This window comes from Arabidopsis lyrata (assembly GCF_000004255.2).
Source record: "Arabidopsis lyrata subsp. lyrata unplaced genomic scaffold ARALYscaffold_1, whole genome shotgun sequence".
In the NCBI taxonomy this organism is placed as follows: domain Eukaryota; kingdom Viridiplantae; phylum Streptophyta; class Magnoliopsida; order Brassicales; family Brassicaceae; genus Arabidopsis; species Arabidopsis lyrata.
In genome coordinates this window covers 21,844,526-21,860,882 of record NW_003302555.1, presented here as the reverse complement: position 1 = coordinate 21,860,882, position 16,357 = coordinate 21,844,526, and the positions used below count along the sequence as shown (strand labels likewise).

At 38.7% G+C, this 16,357-nt stretch overlaps 3 protein-coding genes across 4 annotated transcripts; 1 reads left to right on the top strand and 2 right to left on the bottom strand.

The window, feature by feature from the left end:
• The first annotated feature begins 504 nt into the window (after positions 1-504).
• LOC9327317 (polypyrimidine tract-binding protein homolog 3) lies at positions 505-4,084 on the top strand. The gene is made up of 15 exons (XM_002893897.2): positions 505-653; positions 978-1,042; positions 1,128-1,199; positions 1,285-1,361; positions 1,457-1,538; positions 1,758-1,881; positions 2,107-2,171; positions 2,275-2,324; positions 2,438-2,479; positions 2,561-2,612; positions 2,696-2,717; positions 2,802-2,815; positions 3,004-3,111; positions 3,197-3,340; positions 3,458-4,084. Exons 2-15 carry the CDS (start codon positions 986-988, stop codon positions 3,845-3,847), a joined length of 1,299 nt encoding a protein of 432 aa, XP_002893943.1. The 5' UTR covers positions 505-653; positions 978-985; the 3' UTR covers positions 3,848-4,084.
• A 2,239-nt stretch (positions 4,085-6,323) lies between these two features.
• LOC9330004 (60S ribosomal protein L3-1) lies at positions 6,324-8,466 on the bottom strand. The gene is made up of 6 exons (XM_021012768.1): positions 8,323-8,466; positions 8,050-8,147; positions 7,752-7,862; positions 7,356-7,660; positions 6,856-7,265; positions 6,324-6,760 (listed from the first exon to the last, which is right to left on the bottom strand). Exons 2-6 carry the CDS (start codon positions 8,132-8,134, stop codon positions 6,502-6,504), a joined length of 1,170 nt encoding a protein of 389 aa, XP_020868427.1. The 5' UTR covers positions 8,135-8,147; positions 8,323-8,466; the 3' UTR covers positions 6,324-6,501.
• Positions 8,467-9,564: 1,098 nt separating this feature from the next.
• LOC110225455 (ethylene-responsive transcription factor RAP2-6) lies at positions 9,565-10,614 on the bottom strand. Of its 2 annotated transcripts, none has more exons than XM_021015255.1 (2): positions 10,309-10,614; positions 9,565-10,215 (listed from the first exon to the last, which is right to left on the bottom strand). In XM_021015255.1, exons 1-2 carry the CDS (start codon positions 10,433-10,435, stop codon positions 9,770-9,772), a joined length of 573 nt encoding a protein of 190 aa, XP_020870914.1. In that variant the 5' UTR covers positions 10,436-10,614; the 3' UTR covers positions 9,565-9,769. The 2 variants fall into 2 exon arrangements, with proteins under 2 accessions (XP_020870914.1, XP_020870915.1); XM_021015256.1 differs by having other exon boundaries at positions 10,318-10,609.
• Between the last annotated feature and the right edge of the window lie 5,743 nt (positions 10,615-16,357).

Below are 16,357 nucleotides of genomic sequence, written 5' to 3'. Positions count from 1 at the left end.
ATTGGCAAGAATATCCGGATCTTACATAAAGTTTCGATGATTAGTCTAAAATTCAATACAAAAATAGTTGAACAAAATTTTCATTTAAGAAAGGTTAATATTTTTAACAAAAAAAATATAATTTAACATCTTTGGCCAATATTTGACATAAAAGGCAAAATATTCAATACTAAATCAAATATAAATTTACACATATTAAAACATAGTAACAAAGTTACACATATACTAAAAACAAACAAAAACATTGAATAAAAAACTTATACATATTTAGTAAGATAAACCTTTATATGTAATAAATAAATTTTAAAAAATAGTCCACGTTTTTGCTAATATTCACTTAAAAGTAAATAAAATAGCATAACACCAAAAGTAATAAAAAAAAAAAAAAAGAACCTTCTCAAAGTAGTAGAAGGTTATTGTGAAAGTTAGAAAAAAATGGAAAAAAGGGTTTGGCTGAAAGAGACAAGAGGCACGAAAAGAGAGAGAAAAACTCGAGAGAGAGTATAAGATAAATTAGTAGATAGGGTTAAAGCATTGACGACGAGACATATAGACGAGAGACCCTCTCAATCTCAAGCTTCTTCCTTCCTTCCTTCCTTCGATCTACACTCTCAGATTCTCTCTCTCTTTCCTCTCTCTTTTTCTTCTCTCAGGCAAGCCAAATTCTCTGTCTCTCTGTCTGTTTTCATCTCTGTCTCTGAGTATGTGTTTCCTAGCGATTTGGAAAGACAACTTTTTTTGATGTTTTTCTTTTGCTTTGGTTCGATTCCTGTCATCGATTTCTTCCAATGTTGTTTGATTGATGTTTGTGTTTTGATTGGAGTCAGGGGAAATCTTTTTTTTTTTCTTTTCTGAATCTAGTTTTTTTTGAAGTTGGAAATTGAAAAGTGTTGATTTTGATTCTCTGAGCGGGAAAATTGATTGATTGATGTATCCTACTCTCAGTTTAGTTTGATGGGTTTGTCTTTGTTTTTCAGGTTTTGTAATGGCGGAATCTTCCAAAGTCATTCATGTTCGTAATGTTGGTCATGAGATTTCTGAAGTAAAGATAAAAACCCTTCTATTGATTGTCTTTAACCCTTTTTGTTTTAGGTTAAGTTTAATTGTTTCTTCTTCTCGTTTATCAGAATGATTTGCTTCAGCTTTTCCAACCATTTGGGGTTATAACTAAGCTTGTGATGCTCAGGGCAAAGAATCAGGTCTCTTAAAGAACTCTACTTTCTTGTTGTTTCTGTCTGTTTCTTTTGAGGAAACTTATGACTTATGTGAGATTACTTTTTGAAGGCTCTTCTTCAAATGCAAGATGTTTCTTCTGCAATCAGTGCTCTTCAGTTTTTTACTAATGTTCAGCCAACCATAAGGTTTGTGACCTATCAGAGTTCTATTTTTGTTCTGCTGCCTTCTGTTTGCTATAGCTGTTTTGTAACCCTTTACTTTGATGTATTTTCAATTGTAGAGGTAGGAATGTGTATGTCCAATTCTCGTCTCACCAAGAATTGACAACGATAGAGCAGAATATTCATGGACGGGAAGATGAGGTTTGTAATTATAACCCGTTTAGTGTCATTATAGCAAAGCATGTTGTTTTAATCTTCTTGTCTTTTCATTACATTTATGTCAAATGAGGAGCTTAAATTACCTCGTGGTTCTTAACCGTCACTTCTCTTTTTGCCCTTAATTCACTTCTTTTCTTTTCTTTCTATCTTCTTTCCGTCTTTTATCTGACTGGTGGTTGCTGTGGGATGGTGGATGTACAGCCGAATCGTATTCTCTTAGTCACAATCCATCACATGCTGTATCCAATTACTGTTGACGTGCTGCATCAAGTTTTTTCTCCCTATGGATTTGTCGAGAAGCTTGTCACTTTCCAGAAGTCTGCTGGTCAGCTTCTACGCATTTCTTTCCTCTCTATCTCTCTCTTCTATTCGTTTTAGCTTATATTGCATTGGCTTTCTTGTAAATGATTTGTCTTGTTTAGAGAATTACTTGAAAATTTGTCTGTTTCATCTTATTGGCCTCTTTATTATAATATTGCTGTCAAAACTTTGTATTTCCATCTATCAGTTTGATGATTGTTAACTATAAGCTTCTTTGTGGACTGTTTAGGTTTTCAAGCTCTTATACAGTATCAGGTACAACAGTGTGCTGCCTCTGCTAGAACTGCTCTACAGGTACTTGTCTAAAGACTTTTTAAAAAAGTTACCAAAACAAATTCTAGGTCTGCCTTACTTTTCTAATAACTGAAAATAACATATGTCTTCTACTTTGTGGCAGGGTCGTAACATATATGATGGGTGTTGTCAGTTGGATATCCAGTTCTCAAAGTATGTTCTTTTTTCTTGCATATGTTATTGAATACATCTATTGTTACGTTGTTAGTTTCTACTTTTTGTTTTACTCTAGTGTTGTGAGTATTGACCTGGTCTTTCATTTTCAGCCTTGAGGAGCTGCAAGTAAATTACAACAATGATCGATCTAGGTATTGATCATCTTCTATACGGTTATACAATTTGATGTTATATTGGTGTTCAGAAATCTGATTTTCTTTGCCTTTAAATAGAGATTATACAAACCCAAACCTGCCTGCGGAGCAAAAAGGCCGTTCATCGCATGTATGACCTGCTTTACTAACTAACTACATATGCTTTTGTACCCTTTTATACCGTCTTAAAGTTCTGATTTTCTTCTCTTGCAGCCTGGCTATGGTGATGTAGGAGGTATGTTGCCTTACATGATAGTAACTCTATGTGTTGTTCTTCTATACTATTGTCTTTTGCTAATTCATATTTTTCTTTTTCCAGTGGCATATCCTCAGGTGGGTAATGATACACAGTTTTAGCAACTCTTTTTGGTCAAGATTGGTCAAGATATCGCCAGAATCTCTTCTTCAGTTTTCCCCCTTTTTTGATCTAACCTCCTTGTCCATTCTTGATTTCTTTTTTTCGTGAAAAGTTTTGATTTGTGCATAATTAATCTCATTGTGTGCTGTTACTTAAAAACTAGATGGCAAACACATCTGCGATTGCAGCGGCCTTTGGAGGAGGCTTGCCTCCGGGTATAACCGGCACAAATGATAGGTGTACAGTCCTTGTCTCCAACCTGAATGCAGATGTAAGTTGGTCATTTCCCGTTTTGCATTTGACAACTTGGTTTTTCTTACAATATTTTCCAGACTTACCAGATTCATTTGTTTCAGAGTATTGATGAGGATAAGCTATTCAATCTATTTTCTCTTTACGGGAACATTGTAAGGATTAAGCTTCTTCGGAACAAACCTGACCATGCCCTTGTCCAAATGGGCGATGGTTTCCAAGCCGAACTTGCAGTACATTTCCTCAAGGTTTGTCAGTGTCCCTGTTTTGTGGATAGAAACGCATTCGAGAATGTATTTGGGATAAGTTTCGAGTTAAATAAATGGAATTGCTGCTTATTTGTGTTATGTTTTGTTTCTTTGCAGGGAGCGGTGCTGTTTGGTAAGCGGCTAGAAGTAAACTTCTCAAAGCATCCAAATATAACACCAGGCACAGACTCTCATGATTACGTAAACTCTAACCTGAACCGCTTCAACCGCAATGCTGCAAAGAACTACCGCTATTGCTGCTCCCCTACAAAGATGATTCACCTATCGACACTTCCTCAAGACGTGACAGAGGAGGAAGTGATGAACCATGTCCAAGAACACGGTGCAATAGTGAACACAAAAGTGTTTGAGATGAACGGGAAAAAGCAAGCTCTGGTGCAGTTTGAGAACGAGGAGGAAGCTGCGGAAGCGTTGGTGTGCAAGCACGCGACTTCTCTAGGCGGATCAATTATCAGAATCTCCTTCTCCCAGCTACAGACGATTTAAAATCATGAAAGGCCTCTCTCTCTTTCTCTCTTCTCTAATAACATTAGGGTTTGATGAGGATTAATGAATGTATGTTGCTTTTAACTTAATACTCTTGTGCTCTCTTTTTTTCTTTTCAACGTGTTGGTTTTAATTGTTTGTCTTGATTTCATGGGCTTAACATTTAATGGTAATAAAGACATAAGAAAGAAAATGGTCGAGAGACGCGTAGTGGTAGATGGTAATATTGTTCTATCATCCATTGTTTTTGGTGTTTTTATATTAGTGTGTGAACCTCTTTTTGTATACTTTCTCTGCATATTTTGCTTGTAGAAGCTATAAAGTGTCGTGCAGACCTTCCATGATAAATGTCTCAGACAAGTTCGGTTTGGTATCCAATTTGTTCTTTAATTTACTTACTAGGTCGTAACACAGGACCTAGTAAATAACTCCCTGGGGGGAAAATCCGTCCTCGGATTCAAACAGCGGATCCCCGCTTGAGGTTGTTACTCTTGAGCTAGATCTGAAAGAGGATAGCGGCATAGTCTCGTTTTTCTTACAAAAAACTACGAGTCTCTCAGGATTCTTTTTTAAAACAAAAAAGCGTTCGGACTCTTTAAAGGAATAATATATAATGGACCTGCTAAAGCAGATTTCGGGTCCAATTAAAACATGGCCCAACACTTTTGGAGCCATTTTTTAGGTCATGATCGAAACCATTACCTAGTCATTCTTATGACAAAATTCTCACGAATTGTAAAAACCTTATCCCTCGATAAAAAGCCTAAGCCGAGCTCTATCCTCGCACCCGAGAGACCGAGGAAAAATACTTGTTAAGATTTTTTCTTTAAAAAAGGCAAGTGGGCCTGATCAGCTCATCTCTCACAATTCATAAAACCTCTTTGGTGGGCTAGGACTTGCAAACCTAGAATCGCATCCAAACGTTTTACCTTTTTTTAAAAAAAAAATATATATATATATATATACATAATGGTGTTCAATCACACTAATCAAAAAAAAAAACATTTCCGTCAAACGGATTAGTCCTTATGGATACAGCAAAACAATTCTTTAAGATCGTTCCTCTGCCTCGGGAGAACCCTCGTGTGGCCGAGAACCTTCACCTACCTCGAATTGAGAGGGGGAATCTCCAAATACCAAAGAAAATTGTTTCAGATCGAGAGTAGGACGGGAAGCCAAGGATAACTCGGATTCAACCACAGCGAGTTCGGCATGCAGCAACTTCGCTCCTCTCACTCTCGAACGAAACTCTTCCAGCCTCTAGTTCCTTAATCAGGTCTAGATTGCTCTTCAGTTCGGCTCGATCTGTTAGAAGTTTAGTCCAGACCTCTTCGTCTTTGATGAACTTCGTAACAAATTGAATAAGTTGCCTACCGAATCCCCTCATCTCTTCTCGAGCATTATGTTCGGCTTCAGCGATATCGCGAGCCCTGTTCCTAGTTAAAAGCTCGATCTCTTGATTCGCTTCTTCGAACAAAGCCGTATTCTCCTCTATCTCAGCCTCCAAGCGAAGAGCATTAGACCTCGCATAATCTCTTTCAGCATTCGCAATTCTGATGCGTTGCTCGTTAGCTGCTAGAGTTTTCTTCATATTTTCAAAAGATGACTCGAGTGCTTTTTCCCGCTCAAGTCGCTCAGATTGGTTGGCTAATCTAAGTTCATCAACCTCCTTCTTAGCCTTTGCGGTCTCTCTCTTCGCTTGATGAAGAAGGTTCTCATAATGGAAGATCATTCCATTAGTCTCCATTAGTTCGTAACACAGGGGTTGGTTGTTATCGACTGTTTTTGAAAGAATTGTTGATGGTCTTATAAGATCGACTAGTAAATGTCGGTCATTTAAAAGAATTCTTTGATCATGAATGAACTATTGTTCCAAAATAAGCACAAAATCAAACCTAATCCTAAACAAGAGACCAAACATTTTGGACTAAACAGACTCGTGGACTCGTCTATGGAGTGAATTTTTGAATATTTTAAAGTGAGAAAGCGTAAAACCGCGAGTTTTTTTGTAGAACTGGCAGTCTGTAAAAAAGTGGTGCACGAGCATTGAAAGCTCGCCTAAATTCTCACCTGAAGAAGACTCAGAAAATGTTTTTTGGCTGCTGTTTCCATGCTGAATCATTAGCAGAAGATTTGTCAAGGAAAAAACTCATTGCTACTTCAATCACCAACTTGAATCATCCAAATGGATGATGAACTTCCAATGTGCAAGACTTGGTAGATCGATGAGACGGTATTGCCTTTTGGTGGCAGGAGATGCGATTTCAATGGTGGAAGCCAGGCATGATTCATAATTGTTTCATCTTTGGCGTACTGAGATGTTTTGGATCGATTTTTAAATGATAATTCCAAAACAGTACTGTTTCTAGACGAGATCCATAAAACAAATGCATTAAAGACGGTTTCAACGTTCAAGATCCTCACTAAAGACGTTATTTGTTGTCTTTGTATGCTCCTGGTTGGTTTTCATAAATGATAAACACATCAAAAGTCACAAAACTTGAGAAGCAAATCATTTGTCTTCCAAAAATGTAACAAACTAAAACAAAAGAAAACTGCATAGCATTGTTTAAAGGATAACATCTCTCTGAGACAAGTAGCAACAGATAACCAAAACATAAAACTTTCTAAGAAGAATTACGATAAAACAACTCTTAATTCTTGGTACGACCATAAAACCTCATCTTCTCCAGGGTGGTCTGGAAGCGACCATGTCCCCCATTGGAGGCGGTGTCAATGAACTTGAGTTTGATCTCCTCCAAGGCAAGACGGGAAGTCTGGGTGAGTAGTGACTGTCTGAGAGTTACAACTCTCTTCTTGGGACCAACGCAGCACCCCTTAATCATCAAGTAATCATCCTTCACCACACCGTAGTGTGGGAATCCTCCCATTGGAGTCACATCCTTCTCAGTCCTACATCATACCCAAAACATTATCATCAGTGAATGTGATAATACAAACCAAATAAGTAATCATAACCAGACAGGAACAGAGAAATTTCTACTGACCTGTCATATTCAGTCATGGCTGAATGTGCCTCAGTACCAACCTTGCCCAACCTGTAAATCTTCTTGTTCAGCTCAGTACGGTGATGGTAACCGTTCTGACCAGCCCTAGCAACAGTGTAAGACACTCTAGCAGGATGCCACGCACCGATACAAGCAACCTTACGCAGACCCCTGTGAGTCTTACGAGGAAGACGGGTAACACCCCAACGGGTAACAACACCTTCGTAACCCTTACCCTTGGTCACACCAATGATATCAATCATTTCATCCTTCTGGAAGACAGCTTCAATTGGGATCTGCTTCTCAAAGAAACTGTAGGCAAAGTCAACCTTCTGGGCAATGGTACCACCATTGATCTGGATCTCCATCATGTGAGCCTTCTTCTGCTTCAATCCCTTCATCTTCCTGATCTGTAGTTAGAGATAAAATAGAATTGTCAGTAAGAACGTAATGGAGAAGATGTTAACATCAACACAAACATTCAATAAGCACAAAATTACCTGAGTGTGGGCCAAAACACGGATAACAGTTGCGTATTTCTTCATCTTCTCAAGCTGAGCCTGAATACCCTTCTTGCCCTCCTCAGTTTCATACTGCTTAGCGTACCCAGTGAAAGCCTTCTTCTTAGACTTAGCCCAGTTCTTGTAGAACCTTCTCCTAACCTCCTCACTCAAATGCTGTGCCCAGACAGTGTTCAAAGACCTCAAACCTCTTGGGGTCTTCACATAGGCGACAACTCCAACAACAACCATAGCAGGTGTCTCAATGATGGTAACAGCCTCACATGTCTCCTTCTTGTGAAGCTCTACACAACAATTAGAACACAAAGTTGAAGACTTTAAATCTCAAGAATCTCAACAAAACAAATCAGAATGAAAACACACAAAATAACTTACTAGATCCAGGTTTCTCGACTTCTCTGACAATGTGAGTCATACCAGCTTTGTAACCCATGAAAGCTGTGAACTTGCAAGGCTTGGTTTGGTCATCCTTAGGGAAAGCCTTCACTGATAAACCAACAACAACATGTAAGCAAAAATCCATAAAAGAATTAACCTTTTGAATCAAATTAACCATTTCATTCACAGGTTTTCAATTCAATATTGGTGAATAAGCAAAAAGAGAGAAACTTTATGAAAACCCAAATAAGCATTTCAGTAACAATGAATCTACATTTGATAAAAAAAGACTAACCCTTTCCTCTGTGACGGTTAGCTCTCTTCCTTGGAAGGAAACCAAGAGAACCATGTCTTGGGTGCTCAAACTTCCTGTGAGACATTCTTCTTCTTCTTCTACATCAATATTAATACAACAACACCATTAGAGCAAGAAACAAAACGCAAACACAGTGATGATTCGAAAGTATCTTCCAGAGATTCGCTAAACTAGACAGAATCGCTAAGCTAGATATACATTTTCTGGTGAATTCACGCTAAGGAAGAGGAAAGGGATTAGAGGAAGACGAACCTTGTGCCGACGGCTTCTAAGCTCCAACGATGGGACTGCAAGAGAGAAATGATCTTGAAAACCCTAGTTTCGTTTTATAGTAAGACTGTCTAGGTTTTGTGTATTCTCAAATGTGGGCCGAATTTTGTTATTGGGCCTAAAGCCTAACAGATGTTTTTAAAAATTAGATAAAGGTTTTATTCATTTTCTTTGGGCGGCTAAAAAAAAATACATTTTCCGTTATTCCTCTAATTTAAAAACGGACTGTTTAGCCCGTTCTTCTAGACTTTTATTTTCTGAAACTACTTTTGTAAATTTTTCTTCTCTTAATTGGGTAACCAACTATGGAGCTTTTTAATAAATATGTGGTTGACAAAAAAAAAAAACAAAAGACATTTCAGATTGAGTATAATATTAACACAGTAATGAATTCTAAAAAAAAAAAATTTCAGATTAGTAATATCGATGTTTTGATTTTTTTAAAAAATTTTAGATATGTTTAAAGAGTTATATATGAAAAAAATTCAAAAACATAAAAATTTTATTAATTTTATTATTGATAAAAAAAATTAACGTTTTAAACGGTGAAAACGAAAAATGGTAGTATATCATTTTCCTCTAACCACATATCTAAGTACTAAATCATTTCTCTTTTTTTCTTAAATTACCTTCATTGTTTTATAAACTATATTTTAGTGAGGAGTTTGAAGAAATGAAAGAGTATTATTGGTGACTAAAGTTTTATTTAGTTGTGATTTTATTAGTTGTTAGTGTGATTGAAATATGGTGAAATGCGGTAAGAGATAGCGTTAAGAGATCACGTTCATTTTTTTTAAAGAACATTATTTGCGCACAACACTATGTATAAAAAGAAAAGATCGACAACAGATAAATCTAAAAGAGACTTGGAATTTACAGTGGATTTGTGCACAAAACATGTCATTCGATAGCACACTAACATGTTCACTTGAAGCTACCTCAAGAGGCGAAATTTCATTACGTTTTCAATAAATGATTGATATATGGTTATTCAGACAAATTGATTGCTTTTATTAATATGGCTACTCCATGAGTGGTTTTATCAAATGATTGATATGGTTACTCATAAAATTTTATCGGTATTTTTAGTATAATGGTTTGTGTTACGGTTGTGACCGTGTCGTAACCTTTAAAGTTGGAAGTGTGTGTGAATTGTAGACGGCAAAAATAATTTTTAAAAGAAAGTAGAAATTTATTGGTTACTATAAAGGGAATAAATATGACTTTAGGTAACACATGGATCCTTTTCTTATCTTGTAATGTAGAATCACACGCTAATTACAAGACTTTAATCACAAATTATATACAGACCCATGCATGTATATTCACAACTTTCGAAGACATATCCAAGAAGGCAAGAATCAGATTGAAGTTGTAATAGGAGTGATGAAACCTCAGATTGAACAAGAATAAATACGGATCATGTTAATTAACCATAAGAGGGGTAATTGTATTGATCATATTCAGTCCATGGTTGCGTGAAAAAGTGACTTTCCTCTTCTGTTGGCTGCGACATGCCTACTAATGGTAGTTGTTGCTCCATGTATCCAGAGTAAGATGATAGAGTTGGACATTGATCGATGTATGTCAGAGGAGGTTGCATTGAGTTTTGCAAGAAGTGAGAATCTCCTGGAATCGTCTGAGTTCCTACATTTTCAGGGAAATTAAGCTTTGCTTTGCTTCCTCTAAAGCGAAGCGCCGCTGCATCGTAGGCTCTTGCAGCGGCCTCAGCTGTATCGAATGTCCCCAGCCATACACGCGTCGCCTTGTGTGGATCTCGAATCTCCGCCGCCCATTTTCCCCATGGTCGTTGCCTTACACCTCTATATCTCTTTGGCCTCTCCAAGGACTTTGAGCTTTCACATTCTTTTGTTACTGTTTTATTTATTTTTTATTATAAAGAATGTTTCATTGGTTAGTGCTTTCAATAAAAATATATTTTTGTTATGTTTAGAAAAACATTCATACCAGCTGAACCTTTAAGCAATGGTTGAGCAGGCAAAGTAAACTCTTCTCTTTCTCTCTTGTGACCCGTCGTCCACGTGGCAGAAGCCGTGGTCTCGCCGGAAACTACATTAGTCAGCATGGACACCATGGCCGATACCGCGGTGGTAGAGAAGTTGTAACCCGGGGGATAATATTCTGGCTCGTTTATGATTCTTGTTATTTCTTCGGCATTGTAATAGTATTGGCCATTGCCGGTTTCTTCGTTAGACTCACGTTGGTTCGCCAGTTTTGTTTTCTTCACTGTAATCAAATTGTGTTGTCCCTATCTTTTTTAGTAGAGAGGCTTATATAGTCCGGAGTCACTGGCTAATCCAACATGTCTTTCTCTAGCCGTCATACAAATAGTGACACACGTGGGGAAATGGACAACACCAAAGATTTCCTTACCAACTAGACCTTCATGACACGTTGATTGATTTAGCTTCACTAATATTATAAATTTTAAATACTTCTTTTGGTTTTGTTTTTATATATGTAGTACAAAAAATCACTAAGTTAAAGATTTTTTTTTTCTTGGTCAACCAGTTAAAGACTTAAAGATATATTATTTATGTTTTAAATGCATGTAACGAAATATGAATCACGTGTTGAAATATCCAAAAACGTGTGTTCACACGAAAAGCCTAGAAATCGAAGTACAACTTTGTGAAAGACCTAAAACGATTCGTCGGTGGTCTCTTTAGATAAGTTAAAATGATTAGTTCATGTCCGATTTGAGTTATTGCATTTATATCTCTAACTACACTTGTAACTGCCGACATCAAATACTACAATCAATTCTTATCCATTGAGCTCACAATATGAATATAGTTCCAAAATTATATTACGTCACTTCTTGATTTTGTTACAGATTCATTGAACTATGGAATTTTATTTAAAATTATATTAAGCATGAATATTTTATCAATCCACAAAGTGTTGAAAGATTAGTTAATATATATATTGGGTTTAGTTGGTGTCGGATCCCGCACCAGAAGTTCGAGACCAACCAAAGATTGCCACATAGTCAGGTAGCGGCCCATAAAGGATAAAGCCCATCAGACCCACGAGTCAAAAGAACAATCGAAGTGGTAACCACCATAAGGAAAATTCGAAGTGACTGCATCTTGACACGAGTCCGGAGACGAGGTCATGGTTAAGTCGGTCCAAGGACATTTGGGCCGAAAGGCGAGGCCCATAAAGACCAGAGTCAACTCAAATTCAAACGTTGAGCATTAAAATCAAGGAATCAAAACAGACACATTTAAGAAGGAATAATTGTACTTAATTACTCATTTTAATGTCGTTTCTCTATGTATAAATATAGAGGCCAATGGCCATGTAAAGGGGAGATCTCTTTTTGAGCAAGAAATACGATAGCAATTTTTGTATTCATAAGCCTTTTACGTTCTTATTTTTTGTCCCTCAAGAATAATCTTTCCTACTAATAAAAATACTTGAGTGTGTGAATCCGACATCCACATTTTGGCGCCGTCTGTGGGGAGAGAAGGTTCTTGAGTGGTCAGATTTTTTCTTTATTACACTTCCGAGATAAGCAACAATGTCCGGAGGAGACGCCGTTGAGACATCATTGGCCGAAACCCTCAAAGCTATGCAGCAAACCATGTCGGACATATCACAAAAGTTCTCGGATGTGGAAAAGGCCGTCGATACATTGCAAACATCCCAGGTATCTCTTAGTCAAAACGTCAATACTATACAAACTCGTGTTCGCTCTTTAAGTGCAGGAAACCTTGTGGAAATCCGAAGAGGGATATTCAACTCGCCAAGTTCCGCTGCACGAAATGAAACCAGCGGACAAACAACTCCCGGTGCTACTAATAATGTAGCTCAGACGTTGGAAGAAGAGACACAGCTCGGAGATGAAGAACAACTTGCAGCTCAATACGAGCAGGAGAACCTCGACCAGTTCGAGACCATGAGGAAGGTTAGCCAGGAATTAAAAGAAATGAAATCAAAATTTCATCAAGCTACAAGTTCGGAGCCAGACATCAATCGAGTCATTGAAGAAGCTAGGCGAACACCTTTCATCTCGCGAATTGCAAATTTAAGGATCAAAGATTCCCGGAAACTCAAGTTGGACCCTTACAGCGGATTGGAGGATCCAAAAAGCTATCTCGCAGCTTTTCTGATCGCTGCTGGAAGAGTCGAATTGGATGAAGCTGATGAGGACACAGGTTACTGCAAGCTTTTTTCGGAAAATCTATGTGGCCAAGCTCTAATGTGGTTCACCCAATTAGAGCCGGGTTCGATCAGCAATTTCGACGAACTATCAGCCGTATTCTTAAAGCAATATTCCATCCTTATGGATAAAAGCGTTTCGGATGCCGATCTTTGGAACTTATCGCAAGGGTCAAGTGAGTCACTTCGAGCTTTCATCACAAAGTTCAAAGGAGTGCTGTCAAAGCTCCCAAGAATCTCACAGCAATCAGCTTTATCTGCCCTACGAAAAGAATTGCGACATGATTCAAGGTTTAAAGAAGACTTAATACTTCTGATGTGATCATGGGAAGCTTGGGTCAAGGAACTAAGGAACAGCTTGAACTAGAGGAGGTACTCGACCACATGCTCGACCACCAGGAGGACAACGCGATCGAGTATGCTGATGCTGAACCAGATGATGTACTTGACCACATGCTCGACCACCAGGAGGACAATGTGATCGAGTATACTAATGCACCAAGGAAGCACTCGACCATGCAGGGAGCTAAGGAGCATGAAGCACTTGGAACTAAAGAGGATATGTCATTGCAAGTTGGTACTGGACAACTGACAAGATCAAAGACTAAGTTGTTGAATCAAGCTATCAACACACTTCTACAACACATTGAAGGCAGCCTTAAACCGGAAGCTTGTTCAACCACGTTGGTTGTGATTCAAGCCGTTTAAGTGACATCATTGGAGGTGTGTGACTTGCACTCTTTTTCCCTCCTCTTGGTTTTGTCCCAATGGGTTTTCCAAGAGAGGTTTTTAACGAGGCAAGCGCACACACTCATACTCGAGCCTAATGATGTCTCGCAGCCCATTACCAAAGGAGAAGCCCATGACAAATTCGAAATCAGTCTTGTGTGTGTTTAATGTCGTTTCTTTCCCGAGAATAACTCTTCATCTCCCTAGAACTCTCTTCTTCTTCTTTATATTTCGCTTCTTCTCCTTTGTAAACGTTATCAAACAATTTCTTATCAATCATCTTTTCTGATTTCGTTTGATCTTGAATTTGAGTGTGTAATATCTCGGATTCGTCTTGTGAATGCTCTTGGTGTGTCATATCCAAGCAGGAACAAGTCCAGAAGTTCAAAGGAATCTTGCAGCCTTTGGAAGTTCTACTCGACCCCTCACCTTCTCATATACTCGATCTCACCTTCATCATTCGATCCATTCGTTTTCACCATCACTTGATCATTCAAACTATCAATCTTCGTCATACTCGATCTCACCCTCAGTCACTCGATCACAAGCCACTCAAACAATCCAGTTTCACCGTTTCGTTGTTTTTACTCGACCACATCTTCCACTTCACCACCAAAATCCACTCGATCACACTCCTTTATCACCACTCGACCATTCTACTCGACCTCATCACCAAAGTACTCAACCCCCTCTTCACAAGACTACTCGATCACCATCAATCACACCGTATTCGATCCGCCTCCTCACCTACTCGACTCCTTACTCGATCTCATTCACTTCACTTTTACTCATTCCGCATCATTTTAACTTGATCTATTCAACCACTACACGAAGTGCATCAAGGGACTAAGATCTTTTAACTAGGATCATATTAAGTGGTATCAGAGCCACTTCGTGTCAGGTTGCATCTACTATGACTTTTCAACTTCTGTTTTGCTTATTGATTGATCTAGGGTTGAATCTTGTCGAATTTGGTATCTGAAATTTGTTAGGATTGTTAAAATCTCTTGAAAACCATAGGAAACTCGAGGACCAATTTTTAGACTCTTCAACTTCTATACTCGATCTCGTGTTTTCAAGGAACCTGTTACTTGTTGCTATTGTTTTGATCATCGCAGAGACATGGCGGATGTTGAAGAAGGAGAAAACAGCAACAAACTGCTGCTTGAGGCTCTCACTGCGAATATGACTAAGTTACTGGATCAAAAACTGGAAGCTTTCAGGCAAGAACAGGTCAATTCAGACACAGGCAGAAGCAGAACTAGAAGAGAGCATAGAGGTCCTGCAGAGTCTGGAGATGCTATGAGTTACTATAGTCAGTCATCTAGACAGAGCAACCATAGAAGGAGAAGACATCACAGAGAAGAAAGAGCTCCGCCTAGAGATGACCTAGCTGGCTTGAAGATACGGATTCCTTCTTTCCAGGGAACCAGTGACCCTGAGGAGTACTTAGAATGGGAAAAGAAGATTGAGATAGTATTCGGTTGTCAAGGTTATACAGAGGAGCGTAAAGTGAAATTAGCACCAACAGGATTCCAGAACTACGCATTGAGTTGGTGGGATCAATTGGTCACCACAAGAAGACGTGCTGGAGATTATCCCATTGAGACATGGACTCAGATAAAGACTATAATGAGGAAGAGGTTCGTTCCCAGTCACTACCACAGAGAGCTACACAATAGATTGAGGAATCTAGTCTAAGGAAGTAGATCAGTTGAAGAATACTACAAAGAGATGGAGACATTGATGTTGAGAGCAGATATTCAAGAAGATGAAGAAGCTACAATGTCTAGATTCATGGGGGGTCTGAACCGAGATATCATTGACAGAGTAGAAGTTCAGCACTACGTGGAGCTAGAAGAGCTGCTACACAAAGCCATCATGTTCGAGAAACAACTTAAGAGAAGAAGCTCTAAGCCTAGCTTTGGTTCAGGAAAGCCTAGCTTTGGTTCAGGAAAGCCTAGCTACCAAAGAGATGAGCGATCAGGATTTCAGAAAGACTACAAACCCTTTGTCAAGCCAAAGGTTGAGGATCAAGATCAGAAAGGAAAGGGCAAAGCTGTTGAGACCAGAACCAGAGATATCAAGTGCTTTAAGTGTCACGGACATGGTCATTACGCTAGTGAGTGCTCAAACAAGAGAATCATGATACTGAAAGATACTGGTGAGATAGAGTCAGAGGATGAGCAGCAAGAAGAGAACTCATCATCAGAAGACTGTGAAGCGCCATCTAAAGGAGAGCTGCTGGTTGCCATGAAGACTTTGAGTGTTATTGCTAAGACAGATGAGCAAGAGCAAAGAGAAAATCTATTTCACTCAAGATGTATTGTCAATGACAAGGTCTGTAGCTTGATCATAGATGGAGGAAGCTGCACCAACGTTGCCAGTGAGGCCATGGTGGAGAAACTTGGTCTAAAGGTCATGAAGCATCCGAAGCCATACAAATTGCAGTGGCTAAATGAGGATGGAGAAATGAGCGTGAGCAGACAAGTGAAGGTACCATTGTCTATTGGAAAGTATGAGGACGAAATTTTGTGTGACATACTGCCTATGGACGCTAGTCACATTCTATTGGGAAGACCATGGCAGTCAGACCGAAGAGTAATGCATGACGGTTTCACCAATCGTCAAATCTTTGAGTTCAAGGGTAGAAAAACCATACTGGCTCCAATGACTCCGCATGAGGTATATCTTGACCAGTTGAGTATGAAAATGAGGAGGAAACAAAAGGAAAAATCATCTAACCTCATGATAACCGAGAGTAAGCAAAAGGGAAGTGATTTACATTCATCTAAATTACTCTTTGTTTTTAAAGAGACTCTCGTGAGCATAACTAATCCTGAGCAGGCCATTCCTAGCAAAATTAAGTTTCTATTGCAGGATTATACTGATGTGTTCCCAGAGGAGAATCCTCAAGGTTTACCACCCATCAGAGGTATTGAGCACCAAATAGACTTTGTTCCAGGAGCGTCCTTGCCAAACAGACCAGCATACAGAACTAACCCTGTGGAGACCAAGGAGCTAGAAAAACAAGTAACTGAGCTAATGGAGAGAGGCCATATTCGTGAGAGTATGAGTCCCTGTGTTGTACCAGTGTTGC

Excerpts from the sequence above, each read along its gene's own strand:
- LOC110225455 (XM_021015255.1), bottom strand. The coding sequence starts at position 10,435 with ATGGTGTCCATGCTGACTAATGTAGTTTCCGGCGAGACCACGGCTTCT. Across the intron at positions 10,216-10,308 it reads ATTGCTTAAAGGTTCAGCTG|TAACAAAAGAATGTGAAAGC; the intron begins GTATGAATGTTT and ends TAAATAAAACAG.
- LOC9327317 (XM_002893897.2), top strand. The coding sequence starts at position 986 with ATGGCGGAATCTTCCAAAGTCATTCATGTTCGTAATGTTGGTCATGAG. Across the intron at positions 1,043-1,127 it reads TTGGTCATGAGATTTCTGAA|AATGATTTGCTTCAGCTTTT; the intron begins GTAAAGATAAAA and ends CTCGTTTATCAG. Across the intron at positions 1,200-1,284 it reads TGCTCAGGGCAAAGAATCAG|GCTCTTCTTCAAATGCAAGA; the intron begins GTCTCTTAAAGA and ends TACTTTTTGAAG.
- LOC9330004 (XM_021012768.1), bottom strand. The coding sequence starts at position 8,134 with ATGTCTCACAGGAAGTTTGAGCACCCAAGACATGGTTCTCTTGGTTTC. Across the intron at positions 7,661-7,751 it reads AGTCGAGAAACCTGGATCTA|AGCTTCACAAGAAGGAGACA; the intron begins GTAAGTTATTTT and ends ATTGTTGTGTAG. Across the intron at positions 6,761-6,855 it reads GCCATGACTGAATATGACAG|GACTGAGAAGGATGTGACTC; the intron begins GTCAGTAGAAAT and ends GGTATGATGTAG.